Genomic DNA, 26,719 nt, shown 5'->3' on the forward strand with positions numbered 1-26,719 from the left:
TGGCAAACTATTATATCCCCCCCTCCCTTTTTTTCTCTTTTTTGAGAGAGAGAGAGAGAGAGAGAGTACACACATTGGGGAGAAGGATGAGGTGGGGGGGGGGGCGGGGAGAGAATCTCAAGCAGTCTCCACACTCACCGTGGCTTGATCCCAAGACCCTGGGATGACGACCTGAACCGAAATCAAAACTCGGATGCGCAAAAAACTGAGCCACCCAGTGCCCATATATCCCTTGCCTGAACATAGTCCTGGAAAAGGGCTGAGACTCTCTTACTGGTCCCAAGCGGCAGCATCCCCAACGTACAAGTAGGTTACATTTTAAAAGTTTATTTTATATTGGTTGCTTGCAGCTTATAATTCCTTTCAATATTATAAATGTTGCTAGTTTTTCCAAGGTTTTCCCACAAATTTCTTTTTAACCATGCAAAGAGACTGCATCATGGTTTTTTTTCCTGCACAATTATTCAGTGAAAGCTTGTATTCCTTCAATGAAGCTGATGTACTAAGTATTAGAAATATCAGGAAATTCTACTTGGAGGTAATTGTCGAGCAAGATCGCTATTAAGGGGAAATAATATTGTCTCTAATTGCGCCAAATGAGGGCTTTCCTCTTGGAAGGGTAACGTGGGTTTTCAGCACAAATATCAGAAAGCAGAAACCTCTAAATACTGGTCCCAATATTTAGATACTGGGACTTAGATACTATACTGAAAGACAGTATAAAGGAATCCAGAGCCCCTCAAGTTTGCATCCAGGAAGACTGTAGGGACTCAAGTCAGACACTGGCCAGTAGGGATGGTGAAGAGGGACACTTGCCCACTGAATAAAATGGCACATGTGAGTTCTGTCCTCTAAGAGCTACTGCAAGAACTTGCTTCGCAGAAAAATGTCAACACGTGGATAATAAAATGAGAATGTAAGGTCCTGTCAGCATGAATCTAGCTTTGGTGATAAGAATTGGGACTGCTAGGATTACCCCCTGGTCAGCAATGGACCAGGTTGTTTCAGAAACAAGCATCCCAATCATCCTGCCTACATGATTGCTTTATGGGCAGTTCACCCTCCAATGGGAGCCTCCTGTACATGCAATCACTTGTTTAAAGACCTGAACAAGTGGAAGCCAGTAGAGATCCGCAAGGCATTGGGGGAAGAGCTGATATAGTTCCTGTCCAAGTTAGGCCAGCCCTCGCAGGCATGCAGCAGTCAGAATCTTGCCCTATGACTTTTGAGTTGTGCTATGAAATTCTTACTACCCAGAGATCTTGAGAAGAGATTATAAATATCCTTGAGGACTCTCTGGGAGGGGAAAGATGCTTGGAGCCAGCTCACATAGAGGTGGAGAGATGTACCCATGGAGGGACAGTGAGCCACGGGTGGAGAAGAGAACAGGGTCAGTAATACCTGAGTTCTGGGCTTTAGCTACAAACCTAGAAACCATCCTGCTGGGACGGTGTCTATGGATATTCTTTCTTCATGTCAGAGGTGTGCTGTGGGGAAAGAGAAGAGTGGGCAGGAAGGAATGTATAGTAACCTTTTTTTTTTTTTCTTTTTGGCTCCATTTGTATTCGCCAGTCACGTGTACAAATGACTCTTGAAGCATTTCCCATGGAGGAGTCGATTGTTATCTTACTGTCACAGAAAATAGATCCTACCCTGCAAAGCTTCCACTCCTTGAGAATCCAAGTGTCAGCTGACAAATATATCCAGATGGGGAAATCCCCTGCCCCCTCCCCATTCTCCCACCAGCCTCATAGGTAACGGGGGTGGGGGACAACTGGAGAAGGAAATGAAATCATGCGGGTTCACCAGGAAAAGATAAAGTGTTGGTGGCAGCAGAATTGGTGAGTGCGTTGTGGGTATTACCTCTTGATGAGGCTTCCAAGAAGGCTCCCGCTCAAGTCCTGGTGGCTCTGAGAACAAGCATTCTTGCATCAATAGCTAATAGGCTGTCCAACCAGATGTTATCTGGGTGGGATAAGAGGGTGAGAAAACAGACCTGTTGTACGCTGTTGTCAACTGTATCGCTGTGGTCAGAGAAGGCTGGTTGTGTAGGGTTTAGCAGGGTGCCTCTTTTGTAGTGAGGCAGACTAGATTACGTGGTTGTTTAAATCCGTTTCCTCTTGTGATTGGTAAAATACGAGAGTTATAATCATTCATGCATTACTAAAGCCTCCTTTCCATCATTTTTGAAGGGACTTTTTTTTTTCTAGAACAGAGCATGCATCCAGCAGAAACCTAAAGCATTTGCTTTTCTAAGTGATCTTTTGCAATAAGCACACTTAAAAAAAAAAAAAAAAACAGACAAACAAACAAACAAAAAAACAACACTGCATATGGTACCTGTGACAAGACTGGAGATTATAAGTGGTAACACCAGCATCTGTAACATCCTCATCAGAAGTTCCCCAGGGAAAGAGAAGTACTTGACTTCTCGGTAGCTCATTTTGTATGGTCGGAGGGTAAATCCCAGGATTGTACCTGAAGGGGGAAAGAAAGATGGAGAAAATTTGAGCCCTTTTAAAAACTGGAGTAACAGTCCTAGGAGAATGAAGAAGTATTTGGCTGGTGGTCACTCCTGTCTGACGAGAGTACATTTATTTAAGCAGCAAATATTGGTGCTGCTTTAGGAGCAAGGGGTGTGCCTGTCTCTTCCGTCTGCCAGGGTCTGGCTGAGTCCAGGGCTTCGAGTAAGACTTAGAGAAAAAACGTCTCTGGCTTTAGCAAATGAAAAATGTCTTTGTCTAACTTAAATGCAGTAGAACCAAGTTTGACGTGGCTCAGTACAGAGTTACAAAGATAGGGGCATAACTGGGAGACAAATCATGTATCCATGAAGAAGGCAATGTAGAAAAAAAACCCCTTATTATAATGAATTTCCTTTGTAACAACGGATATTAGGACGGCTAGCACAAGCACTTATTAAAGGGCAGTATGATTTTATTTTTTTCCAATTAAAAAAATTCCTCTTGTTCACATTGTTAATCCATTTCCATCACCTCCCTGTCTGTACACCATGCTTTCTGTCTACATGGTCTCGATATTGCCTTGGCAACTGTATTGTACAGACTTGTTACTTGCCGGCAAGAGAAGACTCCAAAATGAGCAGAGACCTTTTTCCAAAAATTTTCCCTGAACACTAACGGCGGCGGCGGGGGGGGGGGGGAGGGGGGGAATAAGAGAAAAAGAAAGCAATTTTCCCCTTCATTTTCCTTCTGCTCCTGGGACTTTAAAATATACTTAAAAAATAACTTTATATGTAAATTGAATTACACACAGTAGCTTTCGAAGTGTTTGGAAATCAACAGACCAACTGAATCAATGTACTCCCCCCCGCCTCTCCCGAATTTACTTTCCTTGTCCAGGAAAATTTATTTATTCCATTATTGTAAATATTTTCTAAATTTTTGCCCTGCTGTTACTAAAACATGTGCCTTATAGAGAAATACTGAGTTATCTAGAAGCTGGAGGTCGGTGTAGGGGGAGAGAACACTGGGTGAACCTACGTTTTTCCAAAGGAAGCAAGCAGTCCTTTAAGGAAACGGGCTCATCCTAACTTCTTATGAAATGGGCTCCTTCTCTTAGGAAATGAGACACAAAGCTCATTTCAAGTATTACAGCAACCCCAATTTCATTTCTTGGGTCTCAGCAACTGTGAAGTATCCATTCTTTGATTATATACTGTGATACTGCAATTAAGAGTCTGAATCTACGTGACTAGAAAATCTGGCTGATCCAGTTTTCAGGGCCTTTAGGAAAATAGTTATCGCTTTTCTCCCAATGTAATATGTTCAAGACAGAAAAAGGTGATTTGGAAGATACGCAAAAGAAAAGGCAGAAGCCTGCCTCTATTGATTCTCTCACTTAAATAGCAAATAGCTAATGCTTACTGAGCTCTTACCACATGCCAGCCATTGTCAGTGCTTTACTTGCGTTATTATATTTAATCCTCACAAAAACCCCTGGAGGTAGGTACTATTTTACCCCCAGTGTACTGATGGGGAAATCTAATTATGGTGAACTTCAAACTTGCTGGACTCCAATAGCCACTCAGTATCAAAGTCAAAAAGTTACTCAAGTGACAGAGCTGGGATTTAAACCCAGGCATTCGGACTCAGAGCTCACATTTGTGACCTTCACACGTACTTCCTACGTCTCCAATAGAGCAAAGACCAGTGCTGTTGGTGCTTCTGTGAGTTTCTTTCCAGAATGTTCTCACACAGGGTTAAATATATGGAAATCACACAGAATATACTTTTCCATATGTAGTTATCATAAGCATCACTTTTAGGGTTCATGATACCAGATCTAATGATTGTACCATAATTTACTTAATACTTCCTTTGTTGTTGAACAGTTAGGTTGGTTAGCATTTTTTTGCTTTTATGAAGAGCACTATGATAAATATATGAAGGCTGTTTTATAACTAGAAATATTTTTTAGTGTAGTTTAGAGAAAGGAAACCAGTGCATTAAAGAATATCACTACCTTGATTCATGTTATCAAATTGTTTTTCTAGTGGGTTGGCCCAACAGTTTAATGTTCCGTTAGTGGATGAGAAGGCTTTAATATTATCTATATGGGGAGAATTATCATAACAACTATTAAAACAAATAACATTTGTGAATGTGATGAATATATAGTATGTATTTTTTATTTCCTTTCAATTTACTTAATATCTAATGATGTTGACCATTTCTCCTAATTGTATTTTCTCCAAGCATTTAAAAATTCTAGTAGTTTAAGAATTTATGTGTGCATGTGTGTGTGTTGTGTGTGTGTGTATGTATCTGATATAAATTCTTTACATAATAAAGATAATTATCCTTTGCCTATGTGTAACATATTTGCTGTAACTATTTTTCTAATACTCTAAAATATACAGGTATTTTGCATTTTTATAAAATATGGTCCACATACCTTTTTTATTAGGTAATTTTTTCGAGAGTTATAAACTTTAATTTCCCTCCTCCCAAATTTGATAAATATTTAATTCCTTTTTCCTTCTTTGACTGGTCGCTTGCTTTGTTTGAAAATATTGAACCTTTAATCTTCCTGGAACTTGGTTTGAGGTAAGGCATTTAGTTCCAATTTTTAGTGTGCATTATTCAACACAGAATCCTCACCAGCACATAGGAATTATAAAAGGCTCTGGTAATATCTGGTTCTTTCCTGCTTGTTCATATAAAGGCCAAATCACACTGAAATAAGTGCTTCATCTTATAATAAGTAAGTAAATAAATAAATATTTATAAATCTTACTTTACTTCCAATCAAATGTAATTTCACTGGAATTGATTGTTTTCTGATCTTTTTTTAAAACACATTTAAACATTTGTCATTCAATTATAACATAAAATGGGTGCAATAAACACAAGATACTCATTTTCGTCACCTGGAATTTGACCATATCAAGCTATTAGGAATTTTAGACATCTCCCAAATGACAAGACCAGACTTGGTTTTACAAGTTTCACTTCTAAGTTGGCTGTTTGTTATTAGAAATGCATTAACTCAAAAACAACAATATTTCCATAGATGGGTAGGATCCTGGCTAGTCCAAAAGTTATTTATTAATTAAATTATTAAGTTGTTTAAGAAATTTACATTATTTATCATTTAGGAAAAAACCGGTAGAGCAGCTGCTCTATCAATGACACAGGTAGACACAAGCCAGTGTAGATGGAGGAAGGGATTATTCTTTCTAAACCTATGTGCGTTAGACCCCATTTCCCAAAGTCTAGCTCTTGCCAACCTGACTATATTCTCTCTTACAGCCACACCAGCTGTATCCAGACACTCTCTCTTTGGAGTTCCATGTACCTCCTCCCCTTTTCCCCCATCAAATCCCACATTTACTCAGTGCCACCAATTTTCATCTAGGTGCTAGGAGGGAAATTAAGCCAGCTCAGTGAGTGAGTCCTGGGCAGTGGGCGAATGACATCTCTTAACTCCAGTCTACCAGGGAGATACATGCCTAACAGAGCAGCAGAAAAACAGCCAGGAGGCAAAGTCTCAAAAGGCTTTTCTAGTCAATAAGCTGATCTTGCTTGGAAGTGTAGTTCTGGCATCAGCTCCTCTAGAATGTCTCAGTTTCTTTGCATTCTCTAATACGGAACCCACATTGTCTAAAAGTTCTTCTTTATAGGGGGAAAGCACACAGGAGTCACCATTTATATGTTGAAAAGGGATAGTTTCAGGTCAAAAGCTTTGAAGAGAAGGGTTGTTTAGAGTGATAGCACACTGCAAATACTCTTTGAGTCAGTGATGCCCCTGACTATGTTTTGGTATGTTTACTATCTCGGGGTTTACCAAGTGAGCCATTTCTACTCCTAGGAAAGAAGAGGTTATGTTGGGAGGGGCAATACTGATTGAACCCTTAATGGGCTCAAGGTGGCATGATCCTCATCACAACTTTATGAGGGTAGATATGATCATGTCTATTTTCAAAAATGAATACACAGATGCTCAAAGCTAGTGAACTTGCTCAAGTCTACAGAGTTAGTAAGTGATTGATTTGGGAATTCTAAAGAAAACCCAGTTCTCTTTCCACTACACTTTAATGCCTCTCAAACACAGATATACCCTTGTAGCCAAGGCCTGAGGACAGACCCTGGCTCCCGGGTCTTCAGCAGTTCTAATCCCTAAACTCTAGAAGCACTTGAGTAATAATCTCGGATCTGCTAGAAATGTCCCAGAAGCACCCAGTACATGTTGGAACCCTCCACAGGTCCCTTTACAATATGGTTACCATAGTGCTAAGTCACTGTTTAAAATGGTGACACTGAATCCCTTTCTTTGGAATGATTTAACTAAACTTATATAAAACTTTTAATTAAAATAGCTTGCCTCTTTTGCCCCACCGCACACATTTTAATCCTTGGAAACCATCAGTAACAAAGCTGGAGAGGACATTAAATGAAAACATGCTTCAGGGTCCCACGCTTAATGACAACAGCCAGCAGTCATTGGGTACATGCAAGATGCCAAGCCCTCCAAGCACACTGCCTCACAGGACCATGGAAGCCAGGACTAGTAGAGCCTACACCTCACTTCTCATGAAGAACTGGAGTCATCGAGAGGGTAGGTAAACTGCCGAAACCACACAGCTAGTAGAGGTTGGGGCCACGGTCAATGCAGGGAGCAGTCAAGCCGCTTCCCCAATGTCAGGGGGATGGCTGAGGTGGACTTCATACCCAGGCTGTTCAGCTCCAAGCCCAGACTCTTACTTACTATGCTGTACTCATGGCCTCTCAACAGTCATGGTACTAATTCAAAGAGCCTAAGTTAGTACACAATATTTTTGCCTATCTTTTCATTCCATTTTGAGTTAGTTTAACTGATATAGAGCCTAAGTTGGGCAAAGGTTTTGTTGATTTTGCTTAATGAAGTCAACAACTAGCTTTTTGCAGTCCATTTGTTGAATAAATAAACAGAAGACATTTTTCTTCAGCTTTTGCTCTGCTGGGCAATATTAGAGGTGAGGCCAGTGTGATAAGGTCAGCCAGCTCTCAGTGTCAAATACAGAGGAAATGCTCTGAACGTGAAGATTGCTTTTTTGGGTAAGCAGTTCAGGTTTCTGATTACACAGCCCAGCAACGATAAAAAGCCTTCCCTGAACCATCCTCACATCCTGAAGAACAGACTTCTCAGAGCCCTCTACTCTCTGCCCTTCTGACCAATTAGAGGTAGCAGGGCGGGGTGGTTTTCTTCACTTTGGTAAAGCCACTCACTGCCTTTACAGAGCTGAGGACTCTGCCTTACTTGAAGCCCATTGATTGATGTTCCCAGAGCTAATCAAAACCTTTATGGCCTCCAGACCTTTAATGCAAAAGAATAGATTCTTTATTATTGATTACTCTGCAAAAATAATCATAAAAATCAGAATAACTTCCCAAGGGTTTGTTACAGCTGAAGCAAACTTTGCAATCTGCATCTTGGTGACATTAAAGAAAACACAGATGTCACAGTTCAATTCAGATTGCTCATTCTCAGTCAAGAGTCTTCTAGCATTCCTGTTTTGGTATTTTACAAGATTTCTGGAATCTAGGGAATATCTTAACTGGAATGTTTAAGGTGATCAAAATTAACAGTGCTGGTTGAATGCTATAAACCAAGATGCACTTTTATTTAAATACTTTCTTCTAACACAGAAAGCTCAAGAAGTGAGTTCTTCAGGGGTTCACTGTTTCCCCTAGAGAGCCTATACAACAAACACTTCTTTGGAAGATTAAATACCACTTCACTTTTCTAAAGACACAAGGTCCACACTAGAGCCTCAGAAAGAACACCACCACAGGCTTCCTTTTGAAGGCCAAACACGCACAGCACGTTAAAAGCTAAAGACCTATTTTAAAGAATTTGGTCCATATTTAATCTGATAAAATTACAGAAAATATTAAGCCAGAAAATATTTAAGAGTAGAAAAACGTGGCACAAGTTGAAGTAAAATTCGGACCAATTCACCCAATTTACCTTTTGGTAAATGTTGCAGTTTGAAATAGTAAAATTTTACTCGAGTTTCTACCCTGTTTCCAAACTGTCATGAACAGATTGGCAGACCACAGCTTTCTAGAATTACTACTCACAATACTAAATTCTTCGGAAGATATGATGCCCCCAAAGAGCTCAGATGACAAAAGGGTATCTAAAAGTAACAGTGGCACTGATTTTAGAGGAAGACTTTATATTCTGAGGCCACCATATGAATACCAACAAATGCCCACCCAGGATGAGCTAACTAGCTCTTCTAACATTGACACTGCAAACCAGTCAGAGGACATTCAAACCCCCATCCAGAATAAGCGTGGCCTGCAGATCTTTAGCCAGAACGAGAACATTTGCCTCCTTGTTGTCACTCCACCACCTCAGACATGATCCCACTTTCTGGCCCTGGTGCTGGCTCTTCTTTCTGCCTGGAATGCTCTTCTCAGAGATTCCCAGGTTTGCTTCCAGACTTAGTGCAAATGTCATCTTCTTATTGGAACCGACCCTGAATTTCTCCCTCAGCCGCCTTAATTTGTTTCAGTAGTTCTCATTACCTTCCAAAACACAGTATAATTTTCTAACTTATTATGCTTGTTGTTCATTGTTGTCTCTGCCTCCTAGAAAATAAGTTCCGAGAGATCAAGATTGGTTTTCCTGCTGTATGTTTGTTCACTGATATATATCAAGCCCCTGAAACAGTTCCTGGCACACAGTAGGTGCTCGGTATATTGATGAATGAATAAACAAAGAGCATGACTTAATTCTCTTTCAGATGACCAGTGCCCAGCAGCGCTGGGCCTGGCTCACGTTGAACCGTGTTGAACACATTTCTGAATGGAGGAATCGCTTCGCCCTGTGCTTTGCAGCAAATGCCACTCCCCACCGCATTCTGTGAGCAGAGAAGCCTACCCTCAGGAACATCCCCTCCTCCAAACTGTGATTACTCTGTCGTGATCTGTGGAACTGGATCTCAACGGAGCTACGATTTCTCATATGGCTTAGGTTTTTAGATTCACAAACTAGGAGCGATAGCTCCTGATTCCTGTTTCTCTCACAAGGCTTGTTTTTTTGAATATAAAAGACAGTGGGTGTGAGGCGGTAGAAAGTTCATGGACTGAGAATCTGGGATGAGGTTCTGGGCCTGACGCTGCCAGCAAATTATGTCAGTCGGGACTTTAAAGATTTAATCTTCATATCAAAGCTACAGGATTTAATATCGCCATCTTACAGATGTGGAGACTGAACCCGAGAAAGAGTAAGCCACTTGTTCCAGGCGACATGACCAGTAACTGATGTTGGCAGAATGGGGTTTGAAACTTAGGCCTGCCTATTTCCACAGCCCACATCTTCAAATCATATAATCTCTTTGGACTTTTTTTTTTTTTTTTTTTTTTTTGTCACAAAACGGGAGGGATAGGTCAGAAAAGGCAATATCTAAAATCCTCTTGGGGTGTCTGGGTGGCTCAGTCAGCTGAGCATCTGACTTCGGCTCAGGTCATGATCTCGCAGTCTGTAAGTTCAAGCCCCATGTCGGGCTCTGTGCTGACAGCTCACAGCCTGGAGCCTGTTTCGGATTCTGTGTCTCCCTCTCTCTCTGCCCCTCCCCCACTCGTGCTCTGTCTCTCTCTCTCTCTCTCTCTGTCAAAAACAAACATTAAAAAAATAATAAAAAAATAAAATTCTCGTGACCTTTAATATTCTCGCCTAAAGGTTCTGATTTTACAAGAACCATGTAAACCAAAAGCATTATAAATCTTAACTGCTTTACTGTGAATTCATCTCGTTTCTCCTAACGAATTCTAACGTCCTGGATAATGCATGTGACAGCATTTTTTAATGCATCAAAAAATGCTTTGTCAACTTGGCCATTACAGTTATTGCAGCAGGTAGACAATAAATAATTCTTAAAGATCAAATAAAAGTTTCTATTTTAGAACTTGGCTAGCGTGTAGCCCAAGCTGGAGAAGTCGTGAGTCCGTCTCGTGCAAACCTGCCGAAGCTGGTGGACATAAAGTCCCATTAGTTTATTTTTAACAAGAAGGGCAAGGGCATAATGGTGAATTTACCTGCCCAAGAGGTCTGCTGGTCTTGGTCTTCCGTTTCACCCCAAACTTCCAGGCATTTCCTGGTGAGAAGCTACTGGGTTTGAGGCAACCTTTCGACCCTCCCCCACCCCTCTGTTCCCACATCCTTCAGAGAGTTGGGCCCCTGGCTTGGTTCAGTCTTTTGTCCTTTGGTATTTCCTGTTGCTGGAGGTGGAAATACCTGCTCCAGCCTTGTTCTGCCAGCGGAGCCCAGACGAACCAGCTCTGGGTAACTAATGCAGACCCAAGTCCACATGGCATACAACTCTGGCAGACAACTGTCTCAGAAGAACCTGAGGAGCTCTGAAAAGCCTGGTGCTTTCTTCCTAAAAGCGCACTGACATAGGCTATGCGAAATGCTAACTAAACTTACAAATAATCCTACAGGTCTTTTAAATGTCCACCCCACGGTCGTTGGAAAAATATCCCACTAAAATCATTAACACCCGTTGCTTTCCTTTCTGGTAAAAAATAAAATATTGTTATGAGTAAATAGAAACCATGAATGCAATTTCAATTCTGGGCATATACCCCACAGATACACTATACCTGGGGGAAATCACTTTTGTACAGGATTATTCTTTATACCATTTAGCAAATATCTAAAAGTTGGAAACAATCTAAGTGGCCATCAGTTGGGAATTGCTTCAATACATGAGGGTACATGCACAGAGTGTGCCCCCAAGAGAGAATGAGGAGGTTCTTTTTGTGCTAACAAGGAATGATGTCCAAGGCATATTGTAAAGTCAAAAAAGTAAGGCATAAAGCAGGCTATATAATCTATGCCAGCATTTGTATACAAAAGCCAAAAAAAAAAACAAAAAACAAAAAACGGGATATGTATTTATTTTTATACTCATAATTCTAAAGGCACACAAGAAACTGATAGCAAGGTATTTATATCCTTTTGTAATTTTTTATTTTGGGCAATGTAAGTGTATTTCAAAAGTAAAATAACAAAATAAATAAGCAAAAAAAGTTGGCTCTCATTTTTTATCTTTAAATCTGACTGAATTCAGGGCACCTGGCTGGCTCAGTTGGAAGGGCATGCGACTCTTGAACTTGCAATCATGAGTTCAAGTCCCATGTTGGGCGTACAGATTGCTTAAATAAATAAAAATAAGACTTGAAAAAAAATTTTTGACTGAATTCTAAACTACATCATTTCTGCTGGATGCCTGGATGTTTCTAAAAATTCACTTTGGGTCTGGGTTGGTTTCTCCTCAACCTTGCTTTAATTTGCTCTAACAGTGAGTGTACTTCATTTGGGCCACGGAGAGGAAAGTCGCTAGTTGCGTTCAGATTTCTAGTGAGTGGATCACTTTCTGACCAAACAGTTCTTTTTTTCCTGGAGACAAGGAAGTGAATCTGAAAAAACTTTGAACTCCACCATTATAGGATCATGTCTGCTTCAACGCATTAGCCCTTGGAGTTACAAGTACACCAAAGCGGCAAAGTCACATTGGAAACTACCAGACAAAGGTAACATCCATCATACTGTGTAAAGCTCTTTCACATCATACTCTTTCATCATCCAACATACTGCGTGAAGCATCGCGCTGTCAGAATTTACAAAGTTCACTGAATCTCGGCTTTTTTATATGACTATGTCATCTGCCTTAAAAAAGCAAATTCGAGGAGACAAAAGTAAATGAATAAACAAAAAGATAGCTTTGGTCATAGGCAGTCTGTTAAAAGACTCACAGTTTTCTTTTTGATGCCTTTACCTTCACATTCATCAACAAGCTGAAGGTGCCAGCAAGCACTCGTATCCCTGGGGTTTTGCCTTACTTGCTTTAAAGATGAAATTTCAAGGGATGCAATGTGTCTAAAGGCAGGGGCCTTCTTTTCAGTATGTGAAGGGCAGCAATTGTCCATTTCTACTCTCATTAGGGACAAATGAGCTTCATCTTACAAGATTCTGAATAGAAAATCTTTCGCTAATAGCCCATTGTTTTCTCTCTGGGAAGCAGAAGCAGTTTATGGCCTGGAATCATTGTTGGAGAACTGGAGAAGTCTCTTTGGGTACAAGAAGAATGGAGTTGTCCCTTCTGGAGACAGAAACTCAGTCTTGAAATTCAAAACTTAAGTGTGCCTTTTAACTAGCTGCTCCTTAATTTACCTTTGAATCTTTGATATGATACACAGAGTGAAAAAGGAGTGCCTTTTCCCTGCTTGTCTTAATTCAAAGGGAATATCTTCCTTTATCTAGTCTTGGGGGTTTTGTTCTTCTCTTTTTGTTTTCAAAACCACTCCAGGACCTCTCTTGATGGGGCATAGTGATGGAAATATCCTTGGGTTAGGGAGTAAGCTCTGGGCAACACTGACAGCACTGAAGCTTGACCTAAAAAGCTTAATTTTTATACTTGGTGAGCACAATGGCTAAACTCTGAGCCCTGAAGTGCTCTGTGTGTTTCCTCATCTCGTAGCAATGATACAGCTCACCTAGCTGCCAGACCAAATAGTTGATGAATGATAGCACCCCAGTGTTCCATAAATAAATATCAAGTACTCTAACACTTGGAATGTACAACTTGGAAAAGACAGTGCTTTCATTCCAGTTGCTTTTCCAGATACCGCAGGCTCTTCATAGCTCTGCTGTCTCTGTAGCAAGGACAGGGACTCACAGCTCTCCTCCTCTGATTTATGAGAGACGGTCAGAAGAGTGCTGGGCAGAGGTGGCTTCTGCAGCGGCATGCCTCATTTGTGTGCTCCGACACGGGTTTATCACACCCAGAGTTCAGGAAGAACTCAAGAATTTAGCTGCTTGTTGATGGGAAAGGCTGACTGGCGAGGATGGGTTGGGAGGTCAACAGTAGAGGAAAAAGGTCTCTGCCATTGTACGGCATCAAGGAGTAGAAAGGGAACAGGGAACACTGATGTATCTTATTCCCTTCATTCTGCTTTAGAGAAGGGCAAATCAGATGTTCAGTGATAGAACTGTGGAGCTGGAAGCAGACATTAGTCCCAATGTAATTTGCTGACGAGGAAATACGAGGCCCAGCGATTTGTCCTAAATCACAAAGTGAGTGAGTGGATGGCAGAGCTGGCTCTGTCACCAGGACTTTGAGACTCTCAGTGCTTTCTCAGCTGCATCACAGACCTGTGCAGACACTACTCAGAAGGAGGATGGACTGGCCCTGGATTGCGGTGCTAGAGAGAGCACCCTGGAAGCGCTTTGTAAATCGTAACACTACTGCGGTGGAAGGTGTTATTACTGCAGGTAATTGTTCCGAGCAGCACACCCACTTATTTGATCACCTACTTGAAAGAGAAACAAATTTGAAATTGCCTGCTCAGTTTCCTCATTACCTGAATGAACAGGAAGAAGACAGCAAAATAAAAATCCAGAGACAATCTTAGAACAAATCAAGCCCTCTGCCCCATACTTCAGAAGAACGTTGACCAACTCTGTTAGAAACCAGCAACACTCCTCCCGGGTTTCCAGAAGACTTCATCCGGCCTGCCCAACTCTGGTAGGGGTGGCAGTTAAGGAGTGGCAGACATCAAAATGCTGGAAAAAAGGAGAAACCAGGGAGGTGCCTGACTCTCAGATTGGTCCCAGGTGGCATGAACAAAGTGCGCTACCGAGAAGGTTCAAACATTGACTGAGAACATTTTCTCAGCAAGTTTACTTTCCTGAGAAAGACATCTACTGCCAGGTACTCCCTCCATCGAGCAGTCGGTATTATGATAAGGGCTGTGCCAGGGGATTACTTTCCGCTTCAGCTCGGAGGCCAGTTGGGTATGGGACAGATAATGACAGTATTACTTACTCTGAGGCTTTCAGCTCTGCCTCTCAGAGCCCTTTACAACTGCTAAATCTCTTCCTACAACTCTGCTTGGCTCTCTTCTCTAGCCAAGGAAATAGAAGCCGCTTCTCCTGCCCGTAAACCAGGTGACCATCTTCTCCCCTTCCTAGTCCCTGTCCCCCCACCCCCACCCCCATCGCTGGGTCTCAGTCCTGTAGCAGAAAGCATCAGCGAATCGGTGTGCATTTCCACTTGGTGCCTGAGCAAAGGCACAGGCAAAAGATGAGGGGTTTACAGTTTGTGTGGATACTCTACCTGCCAAGCCCTTAGGGAAATTATTAAAAGTTACATGGTTGTAAGCGGCAGAATTGGAACATAAATCCTGGCAGAGAGGGGTTACAATTATTCTATTTTATACCTGAAGGAACGGAGGCTCAGTTCCAGAACTGGGACATAAACCTCAAAGTGTCTGACTCCAGAGTCCATAGCTCTGATCCACTCCCCTATACTGTGCCAGACTTAAACCCCAGGATAGGAGGCAGCTCCCTGGAATGCTTTTTGAGAATGAAACTGAGGGCTGGGATCCAAGTGAGCTGTAAGCACATGTCAGGTAGTTGTTATAGCTGCCCCTGACAATTTTTCTGTGTTTCTGCTCCCTGGGGGAGAAGACAAAGAAGAGGAACATCACTAGTCCCTACACCCTATCCTTGTGTCCCTTCTCCAGAGCATGGCACTGTGAATCCACTGCTTCTGAGCTCCTTAGGCCTAACACTTCCCTCCCAGCCCTCTGTCCCCAGGGGCCTCTGAGAGGAGCTCAGCACCCGGGGAGCGCCTGCCTCAGGAGCCACCCTTTCTAGAAGCTTCCTGAAGCTCCCTCTCTCTCTTCTCACTTCCAGGGAAGTGTGGAAGGAACCATAAATCCCAGCCCGGGGAATCATTCAGCGTTCTTTGGGTTCCTGTTGTTCAACTGTGTGGAGACTCCCTTCTTTTGGTGAGCCGGGAGGCTGCCCGCATGGGTGCATGGGTGCCGCTCTACACCCGCACCACCCATTCAAACCCTTGGCTCGTTTGGTCCCATCACCGATCACTTGAGTGCAGCAGCGGATGGCTAACCACATCGGTAAACTTGTCTGACTGAACTGGCTGACTCGGCCAGATACTGTGTACGTGTGGAAGGTACAAAATACCTGGTCTTGTTGGGAGGTTACCGCTTTACTCATAAAGAAGAGTTAACTGTGTTCTGAGAATGGTCTCACTTACAGAGTAGCTGATGCAGGAGGATAACCCGATTCATGGATCATTATCCATTTAACCTTCAAAGACAGAACTGTCCTTGTTCAGTCTCGACATCAAAAGAATACCTTCAAAATCTCTAGGTACCCTGAGCCTCTTGCACTGTATTCCTGTTGTAATGTTTACATCCCCAAATCAACATGTCCAAAAAACTGAAATCATCCCTCCCACTCTCCCCCAATCTTCTTCCTGTATTCTACCTTTACTGGGAGCACCGGCACCCTCGGTCACCCGAGTCAGCAACTGGACCAACCCAACAGGCTGCAGTCCGGCTCTTCTGTCAACGCTCACGTGCCATCAATCAATCGTCAAGATGCAGGGTGCCCCTGGGACTGAGGTTTCAATTCCATGTGTCCTTTCCATGGCTTCTGTTGTTGTGTCAGTGCACACCCTCAGCTAACTGATGTCATAAAACAAGAATGGACATGCCCCAAGGGCAGGGACCAGCACTCAGAAGAGTGTGGTGGGTAAGAGTATAAACTTCCAGCCAGAACAGTGGATTTGCATCCCAGTTGGTGAGCTGTTTCCTTATCTGTGAAATAAGAATAAGAATACCTCCCTGCCTTATTTGTTCTGAGAATTAAATAAAGCCAATGTATTAACAGCACGTACAACAGTGCTTGGTACAGTGTTAGTGTTTGCAATGCATATTATATGTGTAACGATAGATGAGGAAACCGAGGCACAGAGCAGTTAAACACCTTCTCTAGGATCATACAGCTATTAAATGATGCAGTTCACATATAAATCCAGTCGATGCTTCATCAAAAGCCATATTCTTTTTTCCCACATGGTACATCTAGGTTGTTAACAAGAAAAGTACAACCTCTAAAGTATCAACACAAAGATCATATATTATATACAACAGTATGGATAATATGATCTCACTTAATAAATGTTGACATAATTAAAAACCTCACCAAAACAAAACCTCCTTATTACTACCTCTGAAATTTGTCTATTCCTTTGTCATCCCATTTTTATCTCTTCTACTAAACTACCCGAGGGCAAAGATTCTCTATTGCATAGCACAGACCAGATACCCAACATTTAGTATGTGTTAAATTGCTGAATAGCACTGAATCTTTCTTTAAAAAAAAAAAAAATTATTCAGCAGATAATAGATAATATACGAATGTGGTGAAAAGCCTTCAAACCATACAAAAACTTAGAGGAAAGTAATATTCCTTCCATCCCATTGCCGGACACCCAGCTCTCATCCCAGAAGCAGCCACAATGACCAGTTTCTTGTATATCCTTCAGAGATAGTATCGAATTGCGCTGAATTGTAGTGCCATTTACATTCATTGCCAAAGACTATAAGGTAATGATGAGCAATGCTTTATACACATGTAGCCAGTATGTTTTCTTTTCTGAAAAGTCACCAATTTTTCTCAAACCCATATAGAGGACAACCCAAACATAAAAGGTGCGTGCGTGCGTGCATGTGTGTGTGTGTGTGTGTGTGTGTGTAGAGAAAGATGCTAGTTGCTGTTTGTGAACTCCCTCAGGTAAAACCACCATCCAGTTCTATGCAATTCTATTTAGTTTCCTTCCCCTCGTAGCTGATGTTATGACCCATTTCTTCAAAAATTTTTAGCCTGAGATTTCATTTTTATTGTGCTTTGTGCTCCCTGGATGTGGAAAGATGGGCATTCTATGACTTAAACATGACAAAGGACTTTCCCTTTCTTTCAGCAAGATGTCTGAGGTCACTCTCATACCACTTACCACAGTTTGAAACGAGAAAGTGCTTCCTGGAGGAAGAAAGATAGTAACCACTCTTCTCAGTGTGGTTTTTGTTAGACAGATGTCTGCAACAGCCCTGGGAGACACTTTATCTAATGCTTTAGTAATGAACCCCTTAAAGAGACTTAACACTTGGCATTGCCTTCTCTCAGGTTGCTAATTTGCTTTCATTACGTGGCTTTGACATAGCATGGCACATTCGGACTGTGACATCACTTAGAAATGGCATTAGGAATGTCACTTCTTAGAACTGACATCAAACTGCACACGTGGTTCTAGGCCTGTGCTTGTAGAGGAATTAATACTGAAATATTTACAATTCTCTACTTTAATCTGACTATATGGTTTCACATGTATCTACTCCTCCTCTGTAATACTTTTCTAGTTTCCACTTCAACATACTAAATGCACATTTATTTTTTTCCAAAAAGACAAAAGAAAACAGATGGAATAAAAAATTTACCCGATATATAGGGCTTTTTTTTTTTTTGTATTAAAAATTATTAAAACCTAAGAATTTCGTTCTTCTCATCTCTTCTTTGGGGAAAAGAACTTTTCTTCTTCCTTGCGAGCATCTTTCCATTTTTTGTCCAATGCTGCAGCAAATGAATTAGAGAGCTGAAGCCCAGACATGCTCTTATTATTCTTTTAGGGCTGATGTAGACATGGTACCCAGTGACAAGCTAAATGGAGCCTTTGTTTTCATTGGGCCCTCAATGGAAGACACACCAAGAGATAACTGAAGGGTTCTTCCTTCTCTCCTAAGTCTGTTTGCTACCAAGTGGTCCATTGGCCATTCCAAGTCTTTGGTGTAGACTCAGTGGTCTCTCTGACTGTCAATGAGCTCTTTTTATTTGTTTCTTTGTTAGTGCCTTCTTCTTATTACTTCTACCTCTTCAGTTTCCATTAGTAAAGCCAACCATGAGGACATCCTGCCAAGTTATCTACCCCAGCTCAGCCAACTCACTGCAATTCTCACAAATCTTAGGAAAGTCCTCGCTGGGCTAGGAAATGATCCCAGAACTCATAGAGAAAATGGACCATTAAGTCCTGGCATTATCTTCCTTCTATTAGAGATATGTCTTTGTAATCACTTAGGAACTTGCTTCTCCATCAATCTGCTTTCCATGTGCAGGTTTTATTACTTTCCATTCCTTTATTCTTTAACTGAAACATTTCTGTTCTAGAAATTGAACTCTTCTTGTGTTTGGAACACCATGTTGAATAAATGTTTCTGCATCTTTTCCAAATATACTCCAGTATCACTGAGCTCTATTATGATGTGTACAGGATTGTAGAATAAATGAGTATTTGTTAAATGCATGACAGGGATGTGGCTTAATCATTTGTTGGAGAATTATAAGTTTTCTGTGGGTCTGACTGGGTAAATCATATAGTAAAATGACAATGCTATGTGAATGCATGTAGCACTGCTTGCTAATTGGCCTCTACCAAGACATAGCAGCATTTCTCTTCCTGGAATCTCTCACAAGATGCCAACTAGTTTGCAGAGCACAAAGGCAGGATGGCAAAGTGTTTAAGAGAATGGCCCTGGGCCTAGATAGCTTGAGTCTGACTTTGAGCTCTAGCGTTTACTATCTGCATGACTTTGGGCAAGTTGTTTGATCTCTCCATGCTCAGTATTCTCATCTCTAAAATAAGGATCATACTAATCATTCCTGCCCATTCACTCATAGGCTTGTTTGAGGATGAAGTAAGCTAATCTAGGCAAAACACTACTTAAGCAGCTGTAACAGTACTCCATCAGCGTTCACTATTATTATTATTTGGCAGCTATTGTTTGGCTTGGCAACGACTGTAATTCAAAGCAAAAAATGAATTGAGCTTGCCGAGTGTTACATCAACTTCCAAGACAACGACAAAGCACTGAAATACTTCCTTCAGGAATGTATTTAAACCTGGGAACCTACTAAAGAAAGCCATTATGTCCCTGAGTCAATCAGGACATTTTCTCTTTGAACATCTCTAAAATGAATTGAACGGTCATTGATGACCAACAGTTTCTAAAAGAAGCAAAAGATATTGAGATGGAATATATTGAAAGTCTTGCGACAAACTATTCTGTCGTATTCCTATTTGCAATTTAAGAATCCTATCTTTTTGAATACAGTTATATTTACATGCCACAAAATTGTCTTAGTTTTTATTGTCATTACCTCTTTATATTTGATAGAGACCTTGGCAAACTCCAAGACAGAGATTAAAATTGTACACTAATGCCCCCTCCCCCTTTTGGTCGGATTAGTAGAAATTTAATTTTTTATAACATGGCATTAGCTTGCACGTTTACCAGCCTAAAGATTTCTGTATTTGTTCAGTCAAAATTTCCCAGTAAGTAGTTTTTTCAGCTATCTGCCACCCATAAATAATAAACAATAATTTCAGATTCCAATACATCAAACAAAACAATGTTTTATTAGTACAGGTTGCTGTTAACAATGCTAAGTTTGTAAGAGGCTGCAACGTTGCAGAGAAGGGATAGTTATTTATGGCAAGAAATGAATGAAAAAGATCTGTGTTAACATTTGTCTCAATTTACCTTTTCCAGTCACTGGATGGGAGATGCAAACACGTAAAAGTCTCTACCTCTAGGCATGATACCCAGTTTCAAGTCAGCACCCATTAGAATGGTTAGAATATAATTACTATTAGGAACCTGTATCTCATGTACTAATTGCATAAATTAGCTTTAAGTGAAAGCGACATTGTATGATTACATTTGGGCCAAATCCAGCATATGTTTGCTTGTTTTTATTGTTATTTAACTGCTCAGGCCTAATGATTAAATTGTCACTCTTATGCTTCCATGAGATGGGAAAGCATTTGATTTGTTTCTCTTCTCCACACAATCGATTGATTTGCATAATGCCAAATGATGCTTCTTTCAGATTCTGGTGTGTTTACCATATATTGCTTCAAACATGCCAACAGACTGTCATTTAGTGGGAGAAAAAAGCCTAGACTATTATTTTGAATACCTACAATCAGTCCATCTGATAATACGCCCAGGGAGCCAGATGCCCCAGAGAAACAAGATCCTTTTTTTTTTTTTTTTTTTTTCGGTTGTTATCAAATGACTTACCCACAATGACTGCAGTGACAGTGAGCAGTACAAAAGCATTCCGAAAAAGGTAACTTTTAACATCCTCCTTTGTGATGCTCTGCACTTTCCTCTTGGCCAAGAGTGTGCGCTTACGAACTCCTCGCTGGAATCTCTCCATCCTGCCCCCCATCCTGGGCTCTTCTCCGTTGGTTTTAGTCATACTTTACTTCTGTAGGAATGTCTTTTCTTTGCACTTCAACGTCTCGGAATCACCCCCGGAAAGCCAGAACTCTTTGGTGTTAGAGAACACAACTAGAACAAGGAGAGGAGACAAGAGTTACAGCCTGCAGGGGTGAGAAATCAGGGCTGCCCCACAGCAGGGCAAGCTGTTGGCACGCTGCATAATCTCAGTAGGAATCAAGAGCTAGAGAGCCGCGATGCCAGGTTTCAAGGCTGGGTGGGAGGTGTATATTTTACAGCACCACGTGTGAGAAATGTGCATCAATTCAGAATCTACCCGCAGAAATGTGTGTTCTATTTTTAAAAATCTGCCCTTCCTATTCCAATGAGGCTGTAAAAGGGTTCATCGGAGCCGAGTGTGACTAAGCAGCCCCCACCCCCTCAGTCTTCCCCAGAACCAGCCAAGTGCTTTTTGCACAATGTTCACCCTCAATAAATGTCTAATTGAATTGAACGCACAGGAAGCGCTCAATAATTACTTGCTGGCTTATGTTGTGTACCCGGTGAAGGCGTAACCAGGTCAATAAAATGAATTAAGATATTGGTATTTCATCCTCAGGGGTTTCTGTTTTAAATGATAAAGATTTTCTTCATTAAGGAAAAAAAAACCACGATAATATCAGCTAATAAATATGGTCATGAAAAGAATGCAATGAAAAGAACATATGCACAGGACTTGGGAAATATATTTGACTATTTTGCAGGGTAACTTTTTAATTTTTTCTCTGAAACAAGCAAAGTTCTCTGAGCCTATCTATGCATTATCTGTAATCGTAATTCATTTATTTCCATTTTTATCACAAGTATAAGTACAAAGTAGCATTTGTCTTTGTGGCAATCATATCGGAGTCTCCTGAGGAAACCATCACCGACTTCTGGGTATTTCAAAATTTTAGAATTTCTAGAACAGATGAGGCGAATCCAATTTTCATTCCAAACATTACAGCGTGTGGTTTCTAGTTTCTTTAAAGCGCTCCTAGGTTATTCAAATATCTAAGTCAATCTCTCCCGGGTGGAAATCGGTTCTTTTGAAAAAAAAAAAAAAAAAAAAAATCAAAGGATTCCTCCGGTTGTATAAGGTTTGTAATCCACAATCTTTCCCGAGATCAATCCAAGTAAAAATCAGTGGTGCCTGTGGACGTGTGTATATGGCAACGCCAACAGCCAGCGTGTGCGTCCGCGGGGGAGGTAACTGGAAAGCAAAAGACTCCTCCGGAGCTTTTGGCAAATCCAAGTGTGGAAAAAGAGACTCGTCTTAACAGTTTTGACTTTTAAATAAAATTGCAGTTTGGGGACAGTGATAATAAGACCTACGGCTTGTTGAAGACGTCACGGCAGATTAGAAGTTTAGGGAGAAGTGAGGAAGGGGACAGACGAGAGACCAGTTTTTTTTTTTTTTTTAAACTAGTCTCTGGTTCCCTTTCCAGTCACTTTTAAACAGACCAGCTCAGCCTTGATTCTTTTCTAGCTCCCGAACCACAACCTACCCCCAGTCCACCCTGAATGACTCAACTCCGAGTTAAGAGCGGACACGGCATAAGCGGACACCATGCGCTCATTACATTAAATTACTAACGTGGACTTTATCTACCAAAATGGCTAGCTTTTCACTCTCGCTGCTCCTCTGCTCGCGAAACAAAATCCATCGGCGGAGACGTGCATGCAGAGGGGAAGCCCGGCGGCAAGACAGAACGTCAGACTTACCTTTTCGGATTTTGTAACGGGTGGAAGGTACCCCAGGCAATGACAAGGTGAATTCCGCAGCAGGTACGGAAGAGTAACGAACGCCACGAGCCCGGCATGCATGCGCTCTGAAACTGCAAGTTACTATCGGGGCAACTTAAGAAAAGGGGAGGAGTCTGCGCCCGGGACAGGGGGAGTGGGGAAAAATGAAAACACCACAGGGAAGGAGGGCGCAAACCCGAGGTTTCTGGAATACTGATTAATCTTGGCTCACCAGAAGCATGCTTGCTGGCTCTGTTTTGCTCCTTAGACCACTTTCACGCTTTGTCAGTTCACTTTCATTAGGAATGCAGAACCGGGACCAGGAAGAATTGCAAAATAAAGCTCACACACACTCAGAAAGCTGGAAGTCTTGATTAGAACGTTTCAAAGAAGACTCTTCTAAGACGAAATTTAATTATCTCGCATTATTACAGGTTTCCTCCCCCTGAAGGAAACACGAGAGTGCTCTTTTGCCTGGTTGTACACTGTTATGAAAGAGTCCCTCTTTTCAGAATTGGGAGAAATAACTGATATTTCTTGGGAAGACCCAGAACGCAACAAGTATGGAGGGGAAAAAGTGCTTGCTACTATTCTCTAAAGTTGCCTAAAGTTACTCAAAACACAAGGTGAGACATGCCTCTATGTTAGCAGTTTAAATTCTGTTATAACAAATCTAATTTAGCTCCAACTTTGCATTGCAAAGACTGAAAAAGCAACGCACAGAGACCAGGATCTTTTCTGAACTATAAAGTAAAAAGCACTTTAGGACCAAGAGTGTAAATGCACACTTGAAGGTTTGTGATTTCAAAAGATAAGTTCCTGTGCAGATTGATGCTTCAATTTTAAAGGAAGCTAAACATCCTCCTTGCCCCCCCCCCCCCGCTGCCCCTACTCCCCCCACTCCCCCCACCCCCTCCCCGCAAGTGCCATTATTTTTAGGAATTAGAAAATTCTCATTGCAGTTTTAGTTCACTTTTCTTAGAAAGAAAAATATATTGTGAAAATAGATCTAAACAAGGAAAAAGCTCAACTCAGCTCCAAAACTTAGAAGTTGTTTAGCATGAAGAAAAAAAGTTTAATAGAGACAAAAATGCATACCAAAAATTGCAGCCAGAGTTCTGTATTCCTGCTCATTAAATTGCACATTCTCCATGCAAGATCTGCTTAGTTCTTGTGTCTGTTATCCAACAGGAAGGTATGTTTTTCCCTCATTGGCAAATCCAGGAGATTTGCTAAAGATACGTCTCCTGCCAACATCAACTGTTTCTTTTAAGCCCTTTCGAACAGCTACTGGTTGGAAAGCAATGGTGAATCATGCAAATGATTTAAAATTACAAATGAGCAGCAATCATAACAACTTTTAAACGTGGCATAATTTTAAGAGTTTATGGAAAATATATACTCTTGACAGTCCCAGCCCACAGCCATCTTTCTCTTCCTCTGATCTCCTAGGTCACTTAGCATCTGTACCACATTGTTTAACACTTAATTACACTCTGTTTTCTGCTAATCCTTTCTTTTTAAAATCATGTTAAGCTTTGGCTTCTCAACTGAATTATAAGTTCTTTGAGGGCAAGAACCAGTCCTATGCTTGATACATAGTAAACATGAAATAGCTCTTATAAATGCAGAACGTAACATACAAGTATGAAACAAAATGCTTTTCAAACTTCTGTGTTAAAACAAAAGTATTTGTTTTTATGCTGGCGCTTCCGACCTAGGTGCGTGGAACAGACATCATTTCTTAACACCATGACCACATTTGAAAGCATGTATTTACTACCTTAAGTCCTATCTGAGCCATGGGTTTAAGACTAATTTGTCCATATTTCTTGCGGAAGTGACTTGTCTTTTAAGGGAACTTAAAAGAGAAATCTTTAAATGATTTTAAATGGTGTTTCAAGCCAAGTGGCATTTCCATTTTTTAATTCTGTTTTTTCAATAGGCAAGTAAAAGGACTAGAAAAACCACACTTAGGTTAGCATAGAGATAAGAAGGCCCTACTGCCCTTTCTTTTTTTTTTTTTTTCTTCTTCTTCTTCTTTTTTTTTTTTTTTTTCCTAAGGCTTGGTTATAAACCATTTCATTATTTTAGTTTGTGCAGACATGATGGGAGTCTGGTATACCCCTGAGAAGGAAGTAATTCACCACTGAAGGTTTTGTTGGCTGTAATAAAACCTAATGAGAAAATGAGATGCAAAGAGTCTCAGTTCAGAGTTCATCTGAATTACAAGGTTTTAAGTCTGGGGGAAATATTGAGAATTGCTTCTTTTAAGTCCCACTTTCTCTTTGGGAAATCTGCAGCAATAATGCCCTTGGGGCAACTTGGGTCTCCTCAGCACATATTTCTACCTTTTCCCATATTTCATAAATAAGACCCTTAAGTGTTAAAACAGCTTCTTCCTTCATAGAAATATGCAATAAGTGAAAGATCAAGAAGTTATGAATAAACCTCTATAAGCCAGATTTCGTTTAAAGCTACTCTGGGTAGGAGACACAGAACCAGGGAATCATATTAATTTTGGTATTCCAGAGTGAAAAACAAACAAACAAACAAACCACATGTAGCAACACCACTCCTTTTGAAAAATCTTCCAGGAATCCTCTTTGAACATACTATTAACAAAGTATGCTATACGTATTATTATTATTATTATTATTTTTTTTTTTTGAGAAAAATGTCACCGTAACGACCACCAAATCTAACTTATTCTTAAATGGACTGTTTCCATTCATTAGTTTGATGTATGAAGGATCATGACTAACAAGTAAGTGCTGTAACATAGTACAGAACGGTTAAATTTCAGCACTCAAGGAAAGGATATTCTAGAATTTGGAAAAGGAAATGGATTAGAAAATCTTTTAACCTTTATCAAATGTTTTCCACTTTTATTTATTTATTTTATTTTTTTTAACGTTTATTTATTATTGAAAGACAGAGAGAGACAGGGCGTGAGCAGGGGAGGGGCAGAGAGAGAGGGAGACACAGAATCTGCAGCAGACTCCAGTCTCTGAACTGTCAACCCCAGCTGACGTGGGGCTCGAACCCACAAACCGCGAGATCGCGACCTGAGCCGAAGTCGGCCGCTTAACCAACCGACCCACCCAGGCGCCCCTCCACTTTTATTTTTAATTTCATGTTTCATAAGAGATTTTATCATTCTTTATTCAAATAGCTTATGTTTTAAGGATCCTCATAAGGAGTGTCAGTTCTCCTACAATTTGGAAATTATAGAATGTTAAGACAATGAATGGGACCTGATTTAACCCTGGTAGAAATACCAGAGATATAGTAACAGTAGAGGTAGAACTGGTATTTGGTCTTTTGTTTTGTCTTGAATTTTTTTCTTTCTTAGGTTTGAATGTAAAAAGCAAAACAACAAAAAAACTGGTGTGAATTGTGGTTACTTGGATATTTATTTTTAAAGAAATTTTTAAAAGTTTATTTTATTTATTTTTGAGAGAGAGAGACAGAGACAGAGGAAGAACATGGGAGGGGCAGAGAGAGAATGGGAGAGAGAGAATCCCGAGCAGGCTCTGTGCTGTCAGCATGGAGCCTGATGTGGGGCTTGAACCCACGAACTGTGACATCATGACCTGAGCCGAAATCAAGAGTCAGATGATTAACTGACTGAGCCACCCAGGCACCCCTGACTGGATGTATTTTAAACCCAGATGAAGCCTGAAAAACCCAACTCTAGGGGTGGCTTATAATTAACCTTTATCATATTCATTCATTCATTCATTCATTCAGCAAATCTTGAGCAAGTATTGTGCTCCAAACACCAGTCCCTTTCCTCAAGGAGTCCACCAACACACATGTCTGCAATCCTTATGCAGTGGGCAAGGGGAGAACCCCACAGGCAGCTTTGGGAATTCTGTGCTGGGGCCTGTTTCTACTCCCAAAGAGACTGAGAGCTTCTTTTTTTTTTTTTTTTTTTTAAATTTTTTTTTTCAACGTTTATTTATTTTTGGGACAGAGAGAGACAGAGCATGAACGGCGGAGGGGCAGAGAGAGAGGGAGACACAGAATCGGAAACAGGCTCCAGGCTCTGAGCCATCAGCCCAGAGCCCGACGCGGGGCTCGAACTCCCGGACCGCGAGATCGTGACCTGGCTGAAGTCAGACGCTTAACCGACTGCGCCACCCAGGCGCCCCGAGACTGAGAGCTTCTTGAAGGAGCTGTGCCTGGCTAGTGGTCTGGACATTGTATGTCCAGAAGATCCAAGATGTCAAATTAAAGAACTTGAACTCTATTCCTAGGCAAGAGGGAGGCACAGGATTTAAGCACAAGAGTGATTTTAAATTTTGAGTTGATCCAAATCCTTT

General features: G+C 41.1%; 1 protein-coding gene across 1 annotated transcript in view; it reads right to left on the bottom strand.

Annotated features, from left to right (window-relative positions):
* Positions 1 to 22,532, bottom strand: part of SLC1A3 (solute carrier family 1 member 3) — a 78,861-nt gene extending 56,329 nt beyond the window's left edge. The window contains exons 1-3 of the mRNA XM_045440043.1: positions 22,371 to 22,532; positions 20,466 to 20,738; positions 2,341 to 2,478 (exon numbers count right to left, since the gene is read on the bottom strand). Of these exons, the coding sequence (XP_045295999.1) occupies positions 2,341 to 2,478; positions 20,466 to 20,646 (319 nt within the window). The 5' untranslated portion in view covers positions 20,647 to 20,738; positions 22,371 to 22,532. The remainder of the gene's footprint in view (positions 1 to 2,340; positions 2,479 to 20,465; positions 20,739 to 22,370) is intronic.
* Between the last annotated feature and the right edge of the window lie 4,187 nt (positions 22,533 to 26,719).

This window comes from Leopardus geoffroyi, chromosome A1 (genome assembly GCF_018350155.1).
Source record: "Leopardus geoffroyi isolate Oge1 chromosome A1, O.geoffroyi_Oge1_pat1.0, whole genome shotgun sequence".
Lineage (NCBI taxonomy): Eukaryota > Metazoa > Chordata > Mammalia > Carnivora > Felidae > Leopardus > Leopardus geoffroyi.